This window comes from Falco peregrinus, chromosome 4 (genome assembly GCF_023634155.1).
Source record: "Falco peregrinus isolate bFalPer1 chromosome 4, bFalPer1.pri, whole genome shotgun sequence".
NCBI classification, from domain to species: domain Eukaryota; kingdom Metazoa; phylum Chordata; class Aves; order Falconiformes; family Falconidae; genus Falco; species Falco peregrinus.
Genome location: NC_073724.1, coordinates 103919110 through 103937601, shown reverse-complemented (window position 1 = coordinate 103937601; position 18492 = coordinate 103919110). Strand labels below are relative to the sequence as shown.

The 18492-nt window shown below is 37.2% G+C and overlaps 1 protein-coding gene across 1 annotated transcript in view; it reads left to right on the top strand.

Moving 5' to 3' along the window:
- DDX10 (DEAD-box helicase 10) overlaps positions 1–18492 on the top strand; it is a 192200-nt gene that overhangs the window by 6751 nt on the left and 166957 nt on the right. The window contains exons 2-9 of the mRNA XM_055802318.1: positions 1474–1534; positions 1768–1898; positions 3530–3688; positions 4144–4264; positions 5385–5574; positions 7783–7909; positions 9164–9326; positions 10896–10980. Of these exons, the coding sequence (XP_055658293.1) occupies positions 1474–1534; positions 1768–1898; positions 3530–3688; positions 4144–4264; positions 5385–5574; positions 7783–7909; positions 9164–9326; positions 10896–10980 (1037 nt within the window). The remainder of the gene's footprint in view (positions 1–1473; positions 1535–1767; positions 1899–3529; positions 3689–4143; positions 4265–5384; positions 5575–7782; positions 7910–9163; positions 9327–10895; positions 10981–18492) is intronic.

Here is an 18492-nt window from a genome sequence, read left to right as displayed (position 1 = left end):
TTGTTATCTGGAGATATTTCCTGAAGCGTTTGTTTACCAGGCCTTTACCATGCGGAACTGTTTACCTACTTTTGTGATACCTGACCTTATACAGCAGCTGGAATGCACTTCATACTCATTGATTCCAGGGATATGAAAATATAGATGGGAGAAGGACAGCTAAGATCTAATAAGGTTGTAGGCTGTAAGGAGGCTGCCAGCAATGTTTGCATGTGGGAGCCGTAAGGGTTAAGTTGTTGTGGGTGCAGGTGAGCTGCTCTCTTTTTCAGGAAGGTAAGGGCTGTGTACTTTGCAGCATAGTAATGTTTTTTTCATAGGTTGGAATGGTTAAAAAAGAAACGAGGTAAGAGCTCCGAGTTGCGTCTTATGGGGTATGACAATCATTACTCCATTTGCAGTACCCTCTAAAAACAAACTGCTCCCCTGTGGATATTACCAGGAAAATGAATGTATGCTTAGTGTGTGTGGATCATAAACTTGGTGCTCGTTGCAGCCACACAGAAATATGAAATAATTGGCTAGTTACGTGTTTTGCTGTAGATACTTTATTATAATCTCTACTGGCAGTTAGTCTGACTGGGACACTTTTGGAGAAAAAGGCTACAGAATTTCTGTATTGCTTAGCATGAGGCTTAATTGCAAGTTACGTGTGAGGCTTGTGGCATGCTGCGTTGTAGAAAATTTAGACCTTGCTTGCATGCTGCAGTATCTTTTTAAAATATGATTTGAGAAAAAAAAACCCCACTTTTTTTCCCCTGAATAATACTACATCTAGTTTTGGACCCCTCGATAAGAAAAAGATGCCAATAAAATGGATCCAGTTCAGTGGAGGGCTGTTGAAATGGTGGGGGCTGGAGCACTTGTGCTGTGAGGAGAGACTGGGGGAGCTGGGCTTGTCAGTCTGTAGCCGAGATGGCTTTGCGGTTGAGATGGAGACTTCACAGGAGCCCTAAGAGTCCCTGGGGAAATTGTTAAGGAGATGGCACAGGGCATAAGAATGAGAGATGAGGTATAAGCTGGCAGGAGAGAGGCTTGGTCTGAATTGCTTTTTCCCTTTGACGAGGACAGTCAGGCGGAGTGAGGGACAGGTTGCCTGGAGAAGCTGTCCAGTCTTTATCCTTGAGCATTTTCAAGGCTGGAGTGGCTGGAGCCCTGAGCAGCCTGACGTGACCTCAGAGCTCACTTGCTATGAGCAGGAGGTTAGACCAGGGGCCTCCTGAGCTCCCTTTCAGCCTGTTTGTTCTGTGATTTCATGATGATCTGAGCTTTAATGTGTATCTTACTACTTACTAAACAGTTTATGGTAGAAGGGTGGTTTGGCTTAGCTCAAACTAGTATAGGTTGCCTGACCAGCTAACTTGGCTCAGGTCATACTGAACTACTACATCTTTATGTTAACAGCAACTTAAAGAACACTGTTTAATTTCTGTTATGCTTGGATTGTAAGCACTGATTAAACTTACCTTGTTTCAGATAAATGCAAGTGAAATTCAGAGATTTTCAGATTTTCCGTTGTCAAAGAAAACCCTAAAAGGTGAGTATGAAAGTTTCCTTTGGAAAGTAACTTAAGTAAAAACTAATATATTATTTATCCACATCTGAACATTTCTTTGCTTTAAATTAAATTTTAGATAACTGTTGCCATGTACAGCATTTTCTAAATGGAGGAATATAGCTCTGGGAGAGGCAAAAATAAAGATATTTTTTTCTCCCCCTACTTGTTCCTGTCCTACACTCTGTCTTCTCTTCCTATACTGCAAATACTAGGATTGCAGGAAGCTCAGTATCGTGTGGTAACAGAGATACAGAGGCAAACCATAGGTTTGGCTTTACAAGGTAAAGATGTACTTGGAGCTGCAAAGACTGGATCAGGCAAAACCTTGGCTTTTATTGTCCCGGTAAGTAATTTATATCCTTCCATTTGTACTCAAACTAAGTTATCTGTGAAGTATTGTATGTCAAAGAGCTTAGATTAATAGATCCTAGGAGAAAAGTTGTAATTCAGCTGATCTAAATGTTTCACGAAAGCCAAGATACTAATTTAATAAAGCTGCTTGAGGTTCTGAAAGAAGTATATTTTGGCCATAGGAATATTCTGACAGAAGTTCCATTTTGATGCTTACATTGGTAGACATGTGTGATTTAGGAAGCGCTTTGTTTTCCTCTCAGGAATCTGGTGCAACTCTAGCAGTCCAATTCTTTGAAAACTAAGTGTATGAAATATAATGGTGAAATTTCTTCAGTTCCTTGGATGTTTTTAGATGAGTGGTTTTCACCCCTCTGAAATTTTAGGATTTGGACCTTACATAGCAAACTTAAGCTTAGTGATTGTGGACTTCCATTTCCTTATTGTCTTTTGTCAACACCTTAGAAATCACTTCAGGCGCAAGTGGGAAAAAGGGCTGAAAAACCCCTGTTGTGGGCAATACAGGTTGGACTTTTACTTAGAACATCATACTCTCCATTTAATTTCTTCAAGTTGAAGCTGTAATTGAGACATTTGCTTAAAGCGCACATATAAGTGGATACAAACCTCATGTTTGTATTAATGTTTTGATTATGGAGGTTTTTTTGATTTAAACATTCCTTGCATTTTTGTGAGTGTGCAGTTCTTTAAAGCCTGTTCTGTCAGTAACTGTGGGAACAGTAGTAGATTGTTTTGAATACCCTCTCTAGTTGAGAGGATTTATGCTTTATGCTGGTTTTTTTAGTAAAGAATAAAAAAAAAGGTGGCTTCAAAAAGTAGTCTTGTGAACTTGAGAAACAAAAATGAGATGACTCAGTTAATCTAGGAGTAGAAGTACCTTGTTTTACAAACTTTGTTTTAAAACAGTTTTAGGGGAGAAAAGTGATGAGAGGAGCTGGAGAGATGGAGTGAAATAAAAATTAATTGTATAAGGATACTTGACAGCCTTCAGTATTTCAGAATACCTCAGGTATTCATACATAGGAAATTTTTGTGTTAGGATTAGCTGACTAAAACAGTGTTTTTGCAGTGTGAATTTATAAGAGGAGGAGTAATCCTGGTCTGACGTGTATGGCAGCTTTAGTTGAAATGCTCTGTGTGTGGTGTGTGTGGATAGTAGTGCTTCAACTCTGTAACCAGAATTAAACCTGCAATAATGGACTTTCTTCTAGTTGCTCATTCTGTTTCTGGTTCCCACAAAACCTTATGAACATGGAAGTTTCTCATGATTTTCTACACTGATTCTCATGCAAACTATTAAGGCTCAATTTCCAAAATTAAGCACAGTAGGATTAATTATGCAGAAAAATGTTTACAATTCACCACCCATTACTGTCTGTCATAGATTGTTACTAGGGAACTTTGCTACATCAAGTATCATTACCATCAATTAGAACTGATATATAATCAAACTATGTGAAATGTATACTGATGTTTCTTCAAGTCATTATTTTAATTAGTATGGCTTTGTCTTTTTTTATGATGCTTTTTGTTACAAATTTGTTGTTGTTACATATTTTCCTTCTGAGATTTTTATAATGAGAATATGGTAATTTTTTTCAGGCTTTGGAACTCCTGTATCGCCATCAGTGGACTTCAGCTGATGGACTGGGAGTTTTAATAATATCGCCTACCCGGGAACTGGCATACCAAACCTTCAAGGTTCTGCGTAAAGTGGGAAAAAATCATGAGTTCTCAGCTGGCCTTATAATTGGAGGAAAGGTGTGTTCTCTTTTGAAGTTTGCTGTATAGAAGCATAAATGAGTGCTATATTAAGTGCAAGTTTAGGAAGGAAACCCTGGAAATAACAAGTTGGGGAACAGAGTAGTTAATGGCAACCTATTAGTGACATTAGGTTCCCATTACACTCGTTTTCCTGCCTGTGTGTTCTGTGTCTTTTGAAGCTTTTGCATGTTTATGGTCTTCCCAGGTTACATGACTGGATGGACCTTTCTGCCAAGCCTTCCAGGACTATTCTCTTAATTTAGATTATTCTTAAATACTTTTTGCTCAAGCCGCAAGTGTGAGCATGCTGAAGAAATTGTGATATCTCTGTAGAAGGAGGAAAGGCTGATCCTTGACTAAAAACTATCAATAGGTTAAGCTGACCTGACTGTCTCTGGTACTGGGCTTCTGGTGTGAACAGCTAGAGCTAAGCTGGTTTAACTCCTTTTCAGGATCTGAAAGAAGAGTCTGAAAGAATCCACCACATAAATATGCTAATTTGCACTCCAGGACGGCTTCTACAGCACATGGATGAAACTTCATATTTCTATGCATCTGATCTGCAAATGTTGAGTAAGTTTTTTTTGAAGTACTTGACAGTACTCAGAAATATTTTGTAACAGTTCATAACTGTGTGGAGTACTTTCCTGGGTAAAAAGTTTATCCTAATTACGGTAGGCAGGTGGAATGGCATTTAAGTTCACAGGTGTACAAATTAAAATAGAAAACAGCAAAACGCCTTTCTTGTGTGTACTGTCTTTGAAACAGTTGCTGAGCATGCCTTCCTTAGGATGCTAAGAACAAGTAGGTGAGTTAGTAAGGAACCCAAACCTGATTGTAGTATTCTGTATAATCCTTTAGATCTTGGCTATGGCTCTCCAATTTTCCCTGACATGATAATTAACCATAGAGAATATCCATTACAGTGTGTGTATTTTGGGCCAGGTCTAGAAAACACTTTGAATGTTAAGACAGATTGCTGCTCCTTTCATTGTTTTGTTAGCATTCTTAACATTGTTTCTTTTCATCCTTCCAACCTGAATAAAAATTTCAGTGTAATGAAAAGGTTTGCCTGCCACTAAGTAGTGCATAATCTTTAGCATAGCTTGAGGAACTCAGAAGCAATTAAGACGCTAATGAAGCTGATAAAATGTCAAATTATGCTTGCTACACTTAGTACAATTCATGGCAGTTAGACAGGGATTGCGTTAAACATAGGCCCTTTTCTTAAAGCTCTGTCTCTGTGCTGTTCTGTTTATACCATGAGTTTTAATGGTAGATTCAGCTCAGGTACAGGAGAGTCTGTTTTGCTGTCATGAGTAGTACAGCACTGTTTTATATTCCTTGCTTTTGTTTCATTAGTAGGACAGGGAGTTTGTAATTTGCAGTCTGTGTGCAAATTGCCAAACTGTTCACTTGAAATGCTGATTTTTTTATGCTTCATCACGTGAAACTGAGAGCTGTATTGCGTAGATTATGGGAAATGCTAGGATTTCTGTTGCAGTTCTTTAAAAATACGTATTGTATGGAGTACATGAATATCTAAGGAGAATCCTGTCATAGACAGTAATTAAGTTAATCTCTGCAGTTTAAATAGGAATGACAGTTTGTACTGTATGGATTTAATGTATGATTTTTTTTCCTTATAAATAAAGCTAAACCCGCTTTTTCTCAAATCTGTCTCTCAATTCAGTTCTTGATGAAGCCGATAGAATTCTAGACATGGGGTTTGCTGATACAATGAATGCAATCATAGAAAATCTACCTAAGAAACGCCAGACCTTGCTTTTTTCTGCCACACAAACAAAGTCAGTGAAGGATCTTGCACGGCTGAGTCTCAAAGATCCAGAATATGTTTGGGTTCATGAGAAAGCCAAATTCAGGTATGTTGGGATAATTTTTTTTTCCTGGGGTAGTTAAACAGACAGTGATACCACTTAACTGCTTCTCTGACTGTCAGTTCCTTGAATCAGAAGTTATGTTGTGTATCCTCCTCCTTCCTGCAGTGTCTGATCCTGTTGTGTGCCTTCCTGAAAGCAAGGAATTTCCAGATAAGAGGGTACTAGTTTTGACTGAATCATTACAGGGAGGCTGAACTTGCACTTCTCTTGTGGCTCCTCAGGCAGCTTCTCAGACTGGAAGTTTTTCTCCTCAGGAGCAAGCCCCCAGAGTGGCTTATAGCCTGAATGGAGTAGTGTCCTGGCTCCAGCAGCACTCATTTCTGAATTGCTCCTTTTTTTGTTGTTTGGCTTCCTTGCCTCCTGCATATGCATGCTTAACTGTGCAGAACCACCAGATGTGTTGCACAAATACAGTTATTTTGTGTGCCCTTGATAAATCTGGCTTTCCAAGGAAATGCTACCCTATTGGGAAGGTGCAGAATGACAGTCTTGTTTGTGTGTTCACTGTTAGATGCCCAGAGGAAAGCATGTGGCGTTAGGCCACATGCAGTTAAGTCTTGTGGCTTTCTGATGTGCTGAGTTTACTGTGTGCATTCAGGACTCCAGCCCTCTGCACATGAAATAAATTTGTCATGCCATAGGTTTGGATCAGAATAGGAGACCCTTGCTAGGAGTGAAGTATGTGGTCTGCCAAGCTCAAACAATTTAATGTGTCACTCATTGAAAAAATGTACATGTTGCTTTTAGGCCCATTTTGTGTTTTTTTTTGAAATCTAAATGAAGAATGTTATTTAATATTTTGCATTTCTGTGGGCTCAGTCATCTAAGTGTCAAATCGCTTATGAACATGTATGATTCTTCTTCTGCTCTTCTATGAAATATGCATATATTTCCATATGTAAGATGCAGCAGAAAGGTGAAGTATAGTGCTAAAAATAGCTTTCCCAAGAGCAAATGAGAAATCATCAGCAAAATGAAGAACAGAACCAGGTTGAGTCTTGAGGTGGTTTTCACTATTTGATTTGATTATCTCTGCATTGTACTGCAAATACCTTTTTTAAAAATCAGTAATACTGTCAAATGCATCTTAATTAAGCATGGTGGCTAGAAAAAATTGTGTCGTTAATATCCTCTTAGCAGAAAAGGATGTACAAGCATAGTATGTAGTTTTCATTTTAAGGACTGACTGTACCTCGGTTTCAAAGATCTTGCATTTTTTTGTGAAGTCTATTTTAAAGTACACTTAATTTTTTAAAATATTTGAGAGAGTGCAATTTGATAATAAACTGGATTAAAAAAAAGGGAAATATTAATTTGTTTTAGAATTTAACTACCTTAGTATGTAATAGGTTATTGCCTTATGAGAAGTTTCCTCTGAAAGACTCAGAAAGGAAAAGGTGTTGTGGCATAATTCAAATTGAATAGCAGAATAAAAATTGGAACAGTGTCTTGTGATTTCATCCTCCCAAGTGGCCACCTTTAACAAAGTAATTTTGAAAACCCTTGGTGTGTTTAGGGTGAAGCAGAGAGACGGTAAGAGGTGGGTATTTAGATGTATTTCAAGGGTAAATATGCCAAAGAATTCTTAAAAATTTTATTTTATTTCTTAAAGAAAAGAAAGGTGAGTTAAGATGACAGTTCAGAGCTTTACAAAGTCACCCTGCCTGTCAGTATAATCAACAGAAGTACATCAGTGCTCTTTTTTTGGTGTATGATTAGACTGTGCTTTGATGTTGCTTTAAGCACAAATGATGCTTTAATAGGACTAATAGACAAAATTGCACTTGAAGTTAAGGCAATTTGAATGTCTTGGATTCTATGGATTCTTCATTGGCTGCTTAAACATAGAAACGGTTTGGCTTGCCAGTAGTAAATAAATTTAGAAGTAACGTTGAAAGTCATCCATCCCTCTCCATTGGCTTTTAGTAGGGAAATTGATTTGTCTTTCAAGAGAGCTTTCTAGTGGGGTTGCTAAGACTTGTTCCTCAAAGAAGGAGAACTTTCCATCCTGACTCTTTTCTTTTTCTGGGCATTTGTCAGACTCTCTTTACTTTGAAAGGTCAGGCAGCTCTGTAGATATTGCGTGCTTGTATATTCTCTCTCTTCTCTTTTCTTTCTCATTTTAATGTTATGGGAACTGATGGTATCTAAATGTACTTTTTAGATCATTTATTTAATTTTTTTTCTTAGTACCCCGGCAACTTTGGATCAGAACTATGTTGTTTGTGAGCTTCAGCAAAAAGTAAACATGTTATACTCTTTCCTGAGAAGTCACTTGAAGAAGAAGAGTATTGTGTTTTTTGCAAGCTGTAAAGAGGTATGGCTGTTCCCCTCCTTCCCCTGTAGCATTTTAAAACTATTAAAATGAAGATATTGATGTAGATGTCAAGGCACCAGAGCACCAGAGGGGTGAGATTCTGGATTAATTTGCAATAGGAAATTGGCAGAGAAACCAAACATCACCTATTCCTGTAGGCATGTCATGCAGGGCCTCGCTGACAGAAAGCTCAGTGACCCAGGCTCGATGCAGGAAGGTCCTGGAAACCTCGGTGTACTCAGCCATTTTTGTGCTGTGCTGTTAAAGAAAGAAGGCTAAAAGTTTTGTCACTAAGGGCCAGTTATTTCAGTTTTGTCTCATGGCACGTTCCATAGTTGGGTTACAGAGTATTTTAATAGTTGTACCTACTTTCTTTACGAGCTTTTCAATCTGCCTATATAAGAAATTATAATTATGAAATAGTACAGGGAAAAAATTTTCTTATGGTTATATAGGCAGTAATCCTTCAAATATCTACTTGTATATATGTCCTGGGACTGTTCTGTTGAAGTTACTTGTATGTGTTTGTATGGCATCAGTATTCCTATAACATACAGTGTGTATCAAATATTTTACCATATACAATAGTTTAGTAAATATTCGTTGCAGTTCTTCCACTTGTGCAAGAGGTTACACTATTTTTTGTTGTTCTGCAGGTTGGCTGGTGAGTACAGCGAGGTGGTAGACTTAGTTGTACAGAAATTCTCTGAGCTGCAGCTTGTTCCTGCAGTATACGCAGTTTCTTTAGCTATTTCCTTAAACATTAGATAGCTGCCTGCTATAAAATAATGCTACATCATGGTATTGTATGTATGGGTAAACAGATAGCTTTTGTAAGAGAAGCTGTTGAAGCTTGAAATAGTAAACTAAGACCATGTAGACTGCTTTGAGTTGCAAGTTTATGCTTGCAAAATACACTGTATACTTCTAGTGTTGTCTAAAAGCAGTGCTTCTGATGGACTTCGGATATTTTGGTCCCTTGCATACACCTTACTAGTCATGTCCCAAGTCATTCTTGTTGTTACCTACTCCGGTTCCTTTTAGGAAACGTCATCAAAAGGCAGGTCAATATTTTTCCACAGTTTGTTTCTTCTTTAAGTACCTGGGTGTGTGACAAAGTCTCAAAATAGTGTCTCTTGTCTCTGATACGGAGAAAAGTGTACTTTATTTGATGTGCTAAGGCAGTAGCTGGATATGAACTTGACAAGTTAACTTTGCATGGTATTTTTTTTTCCCCTCTGATTTGTTGGGTAGGTCCAGTATCTATTCAGAGTGTTCTGTAAGCTTCAGCCTGGTCTTCCTGTACTGGCACTCCATGGCAAGCAGCAACAGATGAAGAGAATGGAAGTTTACACTTGTTTTGTTCGGAAAAAGGCAGCAGTACTTTTTGCTACAGATATTGCAGCTCGTGGCCTGGGTATGTTCCCACAGAAGCAATAGTTATTCACAAAGTGATGATCTAACCCTGTTGAAACTTTTATCAGCCTTTATGCTCTGAAGACTGACCTGATTTGTAAGAAATGAGGTTGTAGTTAGCTTAAGAGCTCATTAGCGTATCTCAGATGGGATATGCTGCTTAGACTTCTGCTGAAGGCCCACTTCATTTGTGCTTATTTTTTCTTTTTGTCCCAGAAAGACCTGTGTTGCCACTAGTTTTGTAATGGTATTTGTTATCAGCAGAAGCTGCCATTTATTATTTATTTATTAAAGTCTGTGGACAATGTATTTTTCCAGCCATGTACTGTGACCTATCTGGTATGAAAGAAAATGGAAATAGTGATGTATTTGCTTACCACATGCCGTAAGGCAAGATTTCAGCAGTTTTGAGTATTTCTGATGAACCTGTATCCTGTGGGTTATTCCAAAGCAAATGAAAAATCACTAACCTAGCAGTATGTGGAAATGAAAACCTGAAAAAATTGTAATGTCTGAACTATAATTAGTAATATGCACTTATACGTATAATACATTATATGACTGTATTCTTAAGGAGGCAGAAAAATAGATGAGGCAAAAGGCAAGAGTATTTATAGAACCTGTTGTCATTACCTGCTGAATTATGATTTATTTCTTTATATTTTCAGTGGATACTTTGGATTATTTTATTTTTTAAGTACTTGGAGGCATTTAGGTATGACACAAGACTTTTCAGGAGTCTACTTGTTCTTTCAGATAGCAAACTCTGTTGTCCAAAATGTAAGGTTTTGTCAGTATGCTACAAAAGGAAGGAAGGTGCTCTAAAAACTGAAGGTAGAAATGAAAACTGTTTACCATACCTTCTACACTGTCAAAATCTCACCAGTGAGGTTCTAATGTGGGTGTGATTGTTTGGGTTTAGAGTGTGAGTATGTTTGTGGAATACAGCATAGCTACAGACTTGGTCAGGAAGGAACAGGAACTTAGTCCAATGCAAAGCATGCTGCTGCTGGCTGACATGCAGCAGTTAGAAAATGGTTATTAATAATATCATTCACATTCATTGTCGACTTCTTTGTCAGGCATGGTTATCCCTCCCATCTTTGAGAAGGACTATGATATTTTTGTATGTGGACAGCTGACGTAGTGCTGTCTCACCACAGCTAGCTTCGAACCCTGATGGTGCAGGATATTGATGCTGTATGTGAAAAGTGGGTCATATGTTGTTATTTAATTATTAAATGTAGTGGTGTTTTATCATCTGTGTGACACAAAGCATGTCTGTTCTTGTCAAGTGTGAAATTATGTTCCATTCAGCGCACTGCCATAATTTAGGAAATGAAGGCACCATTAATTTTAGCTTTCTTTGATGAAGAGAATGATTGTTTATAATATGATAATAAGTGCAATAAACTTTATTTTTATTTCAGAGGTTGCGCTCAATGTATGCAAATTGGTCTAAGTGATGGTTCTTACAGGAATTAATGCTCCAAAATAATATGTTGCTCTTGGATAGGAGGATTTTGAATACACTGAGCTTAAATTTTGACATATTTTTTTCTTTACACAGATTTTCCAGCAGTGAACTGGGTCATTCAGTTTGATTGTCCAGAAGATGCAAACACATACATCCACAGAGTGGGAAGAACAGCCAGGTTTGTTTTAAATTTTCATTAATATTTTAATGTTGTAAACTAGGTCATTATAGGAATAAATTGGCTAAAGACTCACTTGAAAAAGCTCGAGATAGAAATTGAAAAAAATCAAGATATTAATTGGAAAGAAAGAAGGGCTGTTACCACACAAAGACCCTTTTGATTACTGAAGAGTAATGGTTTGACTTAATCGTGAGCTTCAGAGATTCCTTACAGCAGATGGGGAAAAAATATCCCCAGTTGTTTAATCTGATCAGGGAAGATTAATAGTGAGGAAGCAAAAATCTTCTTCTGCACTTGGCAGGATTACCTTAAAGGCTGAGTTGTTCGTGGGTGGAAAAGCTTGTTTTGCTACTGCCATTTGTAGATGAATAAGGCTTTAGGTTGTGGATCCAATTTCTTTGTGTCATTGAAGACTCTTCAAAAGAATGGAAACATTTCTTCCTTATTTTATTTTGGGGAGGAAGGAATCAACTAATGTTAATTACAGGTTAAATTTTTAATTTTCAAAGTCTTTGTAAAATGACATTCTTAGGAATAGCTTTAGTTAAGGTATTTGTGGCTAAGCCTTTATGATGGGAGGGAGTTACCCAGATACACTGTTGAAAACCCAGTCCTTGATCTCTGAAGTAGATTTTTGAGAAAACAAGAGCTGTCACTGCATATAATTCTGTAGATCAAAACCTTTATGCAATTATGTGAAGGATGAAATGCAAGACCTGGCATTATATCTTGTACATAATTTAATTTGTTTGTAGTGGGATTTGTAATATAGGTGGTTGTCAAATGTAATGACAGAGCAGTTACTTAGAATAGGACTTCAGCACTCTACACTATAGGAATTTGAAATCTGCCTTCCTGGATCAGATGGCATTACATTTTGGTGACCAGAGTAGAAGTGTGTGCTCCCAGCCCTCTCTCGGAATGTGGAAGTTCTAGCCATGCTTTCATTGTAATTGGGAACATTTCTGCCCAGTTATGTTCTGTGTTCTGTGCTCTCCATTTTCCTATCTACCTGTTAGAACGGAATGGACTAATAAATTTTTAAGTGCTTTTTGGAAAAAAACCTGTCAATGAACAAAATCAGTGAATGTTATATATAATTAGGTAAAACATGTAGCTATTTGACTAAATTCAGATCTAGGTGTAATCTCATGCATACCAATTTAGAGAAAAACATGTAGTCAGAATTCTGGGGTTTCGTTTTTGGTGTGTTTCCCGCCTCCGCGCCCCCCCCCCCCCCCCCCCCCCCCCCCTTTTTTTTTTAATCCTTGTGTGTCTTCCACAGAAGGCTTGTAATTTTGTCTTTATGGCATAATGTCATAGTGAAAGGGAAAATAATATATTTGTTACTGTTTGATTGGCAGTTTCTAGGAGGCTTCTTGAGCTCTTCCTGAGCTGTGTCACCAACCTAAAGCACCTCCTAGGAGTTTTAATTCTCAGGCCTTTGCCCGATTCTCATTCAGTGCTGAGAAGAGTGATTGTAAGTAGGCTTAGAGAGGGGAAGCAGCTACATGAGGACAAGTAGCGCCCCTTTTCCTTAATGCTTTTAATAAGACGTCGCTCCGATGAGGACGTTAGCTTTGCAACCTTAAGGGTATATCTTCAGTGGCCTCTTAAATGCAACCTTCTGTGATTGCTTGAGGGACAGATGTAGAAAATTGGGGTAGAGAGTCTGTTCCGTAGGCCATGGGCTGTGCTGGGTGCCTGCCCTTTGCCTCACTGGGCTGTTGTTTACATGTGTCGTTACATGAATTTTTCAGTAGCCAGACCTTACAGAAACTGGGACTACATTTGAGCAGGTTGTTTGAGCTGGCATGGTAGTGACTGATACTGAAAGCAAATTCCTTCTGTAGGAAATGTTTTATGGGTATTTTCTGTTTCTTACTCTGTTACAAAGATCAAGGAAGGCTTAGCTAGGCTGAGCTTTCATTTTGGAGAAACATATATGTGCTGTCTTCTCAGAATAAGGCAGTCCTGGAAATAAATTTGTTTAATGACCTTAATGGCATGGAATAAATTTTTGAAAATAAAACAAGGGAGATGTCTAATAGTTTGAAGTGAATACTGTGCACTAAGTAAATATGCTAATGCAGTTTTAGATGTGGATAATTGAGACTGTACTTCTCAGTGAACTCTTAAGTGTTGAGTAGGAAACCACTTGTTTTCAATAGCTACAGTTATTGTGTTCTAGAAACTTGATAAAAATGAACTGTAGTTTAGTAGTCCTCATTAATGAGGTTAGAGATAATTACAAATTTTCATGTTTTATGAGTATATAATTGCATAGAATGGAAGCTAAATTAAATAGCTCAACTAATTAAGGGACTATGTTAAACTGTAATTAAAACTGGGATGCCAAATACTGTTTACTTCTGAAATCAAATTATTTTGTGATGCAAAAGTAAAGATGAAAGTTGAGAGAATTTATTTTGGGGATAAGGCTGAAAAACCTTTTACTAACAATCATGGATGTGTTCCCACATCTGTTTTACAGTTTTGCAAAGCCTTATCTAAGATGGAAGATAACGATTGATTTTTAGGTAGATAAGACCACCGTGTTCCCTAAATAGCGTTTCACTTGCATTTTATCCTGCTGAAGAACATAAATTGCAACTCCTGCACTTCTGATTTATGGTAAAGTAAGATCAAGAAAATCTGGATGTTGCCCAGTAATGCTTTTACTTTATAGTAGAATTGGCATATCTTGAGTGTGTGAGGTAGTTTTTTGGTTTTTGGGTTTTTTTTTTTTGTCTTAAACTTGAAAGTTGTGCTGCGATTGGAGTAATTGGAAGCTATTTCTTCCAACTGCTTTTAAAGTATTTATTTAAAGTCTTAACTAGTTCAGTAACAGAATTTCTAAAATACTGACAGTAATGTGGCCAGGCCCATAAATATTTTTTGCTATATTTTTGTCACACAATCTCTGGGAAAAGTCTGTAATTTAAACTACTTAATCACAGTCTTTTCCTGGGGGCTTTAGTTTCAAAAATTCTAATTAAATAAGAGCTGCTTGTAGCAATTGTATGCAAAGCTAATTTCTTCAGGCTTTTAATTTATATTGATGCCTTCTATTCTGTAGCCTATGAAGCCTACAGTTGAAAATGTTCTTTGATTGATTTTGTGAAACAAGTTACAGTGCCACTAGGGGGCAGCAGAAGGTAATAGTTTCTGAAGCACGCTGGTACTCAGTTTCTTCCCTAACTGTTTTTCCAAACATAATTTGTAAGTTGTATGGCATGAAAAAAACATATCTAGGAATGCTTTTATTTCAGTCTTGATTTCATTAATGAGTTGAAGACACTGAAAAGTCTATTAATCTTTCTATTCACATGTAAATATCTTGTATTTTGGATGTACCTGCATCCTGGCACATTTTTACAGTTAATTTCTTTCTTTCCTAACATTAAATTTCTCCTTCTACTCTGTTTTTTTTTTTTATTTTTATTTTTTTTTCCTTTAGAGGAAACTTAGAAAAACTGTTAACTTGAGTGATTTTTCTGTTGGGACTCTCTTTTTTAAAGACACTGACAGTGGAATGTTAAGCAGAATAAATCTTCTTTTGCTCTGGAGTTTTTATCTGGGGTATGTCCAGAACCTTAAGTAGGATTTAGGTCTGACTCCAGGCTCAGACTTCTGATGGCATTCAATCCAGGGTAGTTGGTTACGTTTCTTAGGTGCTTAAACTGATATAGGAAAATCAGCATAATTTTGTTGTCATTAAATATAGTGTGCATACAGGCATTGCATGCTCTGTCTAGCTCTACATTGAGAGGCTGTGGAGTCTCATTTCTGGAGACATTCAAAACTCGGATGGGTGCGACTGTGCAACCAGCTCTAGGTGACCCTGCTTTAGCAGGGGGCTGGACTAGATGATCTCCAGAGGTCCCTTCCAACCCTGACCATTCTGTGATTCTGTGATAGGCTTTTTGCCTTCTAGTGAATTAAATTCTGAAAACAAATGGAACAATAAAAGTCCATCTTTGCAAACCAGTACACTTTGTTGCCTACTATCTTTGTACTGGCTGGTATGATGATTAGAGCCAAGTATGAATAAGGACTTCAAAGATCTATAGGTTTTTTGATACCTTGTGAATACTGAAGAATATACACACATCAAATTGTGGAAGGGTGAAAGGACCAGATCATATAATGATCTTATTCTGTCATGAAGTAAAATGCTTTGAAGTATGCTCATTGGGCTCTCCTTAAGTAATTGCACATTATATGTGTGAAAGTGAGACTAATAATCCTTTAGAGTAATCCTTACAAATGGCAGTAAAACATGTGAAAATGTGAATGATTTAATGGAACTTTTTAAGGTTTGGTTTTTTTTTTTTCCTTGGGAAATATATCCCAGGCATTCATATCCTGAATAAACAGTACAGTCAAGGTGGCAGCTCTTTGAGTATTGTTTTTATATTTAAGAACCATTGAAGCACTTTTGCTGATGTTTCTTTAAAAAAAATAATGCATTATTTAGACCATTTCATCGTATATTGCAGTCAAGTCATGATCCTAAGTCAAGGTAAGTAAAATAGCTGCTAGTGGAGGTTACAAGAAATTGTTGACATGACATACTTGCAATCATATTATTAAATTCTCTAAAATTAACCACTGTATCCTATGTTCCTGACAGTGGCCTGCGGTGCTGCAGTCATACTGACTGGCACTGTGTTATCCATTAGAATTCTTTTCATAATGGCGTGGTATGAATGTTCCAATACACTGAAATATTAAGTGGCTAAGGTTATTACCTGCTGACATGAAGCTATACTCTAAGCTGTAATAAAAATAAATAAGCACATGTATTTTAATGCAGTAGAGGGGACACAGATGCTGTGGAAAATTATTTGCTTACAGTCTAGGCTGGAGGACCCAATGACCTCCCAAGACCTTTTGAGTTCAGTTTATTCTGAGATAGCGTGGTAAGGCTGGTGAGGCACTGCCTATTCTTGTCCATTATTTTTTATGACTAAGTCTGTCTGGCAAACAAGGACCACCTATCCAGTATGACTGACTGAAGGGGATTAACGTTTTGTGGTATGAGTGAAACCTGGTTGGATGACCTTGGCAATAGATATAAATGGGCTACTGTCCAGACAGGAAAAGGACATGAAGTGATCGGAGGAAAACCAAACCAAAGAAACACTAAAATAAACCCCAAAGCAATCTCTGACTCTATAGCAATGTTTAGTGATAATTTTCTTGAGGTACTGAACTAAGGTCTATGCAATGGAGAAATAGGAGTGAACAAAGCACCAGAAGTGAGCTAAAGCAAAGCCAAAAAATTAAGCTAGTTCACTTTTTGTTGTTTAAATGCTCTGTGGGACGTTGGACGGTTCACAACCGTTCTTCTCCCTGGCTGAATTGAGGACCCAGCAGTCAACACACGATGTCTGAAGGGTTTGCCCAGCTGTGAATTAGCATGCATGCTTTCTGGTCTCTTGTAATTTTTGTTGGGCTGATTTCGTAGGACTTGCTGTAGATGGTACAGCGTGGTTTCAGTTAGCAGTGCACACAGATCTCTTGTTAAAGATGTGTTGTTTTAAAGAAAAGTATCTATTACAGAAAGAGACCATTGAACATGTAGATGGGATAGAAATTTAAAATTCATGCATTTGTTTTCTGTGCTTGTTTATCACTTAAAAAACCAGAATAACAAATTACTGCATTACAGAAGAAACTCAGCAGTGTACAAGATGTGATAAACAGTAGATAAAACTCTTCATGCTCCTGGGCTTGGAGAAATAATGTTTTCTTGATCTGAGGCTTAGATTTCACCAGTCCTCATCATGTCAGAAGACCCATAAGGTAGTATAATTGGAAACAAAGTTTGGCTGATTTGAGCCCAATCTGAAAGACCTAAAGCAGTTAGTTTGTTTAAGAATTATGTTTAAAATTGGAGCTTATATAATCAGATTTAATAGTTGATTTTTAAAACAAAACTATTAATTATTGAATTTCTGTGGAAGGCCTTAGGGGTAGATATGGATATTAGTTTCTCTTTGTTGAAGGATAGTGTGTGGGTGAACAGATTTATTTGTATGTGTATCAGATTGAAATGGGTCTTCTCAGAATAAACCTGTCCATTTTGATATGTTTGGAATATATTTTTATAGATTTCTTATGTTGTTACTTTACATAAAAAGAGTTGAACAGACAAACATCTGCATCGATGAAGTGCTTTTTCTTTCACTGCCATAGTTATTTTATGAAGGAATTGAAAAGAATTTTAAAATAAAATATGAACTGCATGATAGAAATAATAGAACTTGACTTGATCTAACTTTTTTTCTAGTCTGTATTACATTAAGCATGATTGTTCGTTTTTTGCTAACCTGTAGAGTGGGAAACCGCTGTTTGTAACCTACCTTCCCAAAACTAGATGTGTATTTGCATACTCAGGTGGTGATTCTTTCTTTTTAGGTACTTAAAACTGATGAAGAACTGTACTGTGCTAGGTGGTTTTTTTTTTTGGTTTTTTTTTTTCCTCTTCATCCTTAAATCTCAATTGCAATAGTGTTTACATTAACATATACCTCTATACTTTCACTGGCATATTCTTTCAGTCTTTACAAGGCTAAATCTTTGCTCTAGAAGCAGGGGTCTATGCTGCTTTTTGAGTTCTGATTATCAGTGTTTCCATGGGATGAAATTGTCTTGTTCTGGATTCTTGATGGAAACTAAAATTGTATGCAAAGGTTTAAAGAATATTATTGTCGCAAACTCAAGTGCTCCAGAATATTTATGTTCTGCAAAGGGTGAATGTTGTTCACTGTGAATGGTGCACAGTGAATAAATAACCGCTTTAACATGGTGAATAATTTGGCTTCACAGGGGAAGTAACTAGAAAACAGTTTGTATTAAGTTTGGCAATCGTGTGATGAGCAAAGCGGAAGAACAGTACAAATCCTTAATTAGAAGGTGTATTATAATGCACAAACATACAAAACCAGATGAATTTATGGACTTGGTTTTGATGCTGTTCCAAATGCTTAACTTACTGACCTTAATGTTTTAAGAAAAGCAGTCCTTTGCCTTACTTCTGATAAGTCTCAGATTTGATCTGGGTGAGAAAGGGACAGTTGAGAAGCTGGTTTGGCTTCCTTGATGCCTGATTTCCTTTCTCTGAAGGGATCTGCTGTGGAGAGTTTCTGCAGTTCAAATGTATCTGAAGATGGCTTGTTGGCTTGGAATGCAAACCTTTTTAGGAATGGGCTTTGATTTAAGCTCACAAGTTTTGCAGTGATACCTTACTTCCATCTGTGTCTTTTGACAGATGAGATGACAGCATATGTTGATACTATCCATCCTGGCCCATTTCGACTGAAATTAGATCCTTAGTCAAGTCAACTTGGTAATGTCTGATTTAAGTTACAGATTAAAAAAACCCCAAAACCCAAAACACATGGGTGTTTTTTGAATATGATGGTAGATGTGTGACTTCTAAAGCGTAAAAATCATATACTTATGGTTCCTTACATGTTCGTGTGTGGTAAATATCTTCAA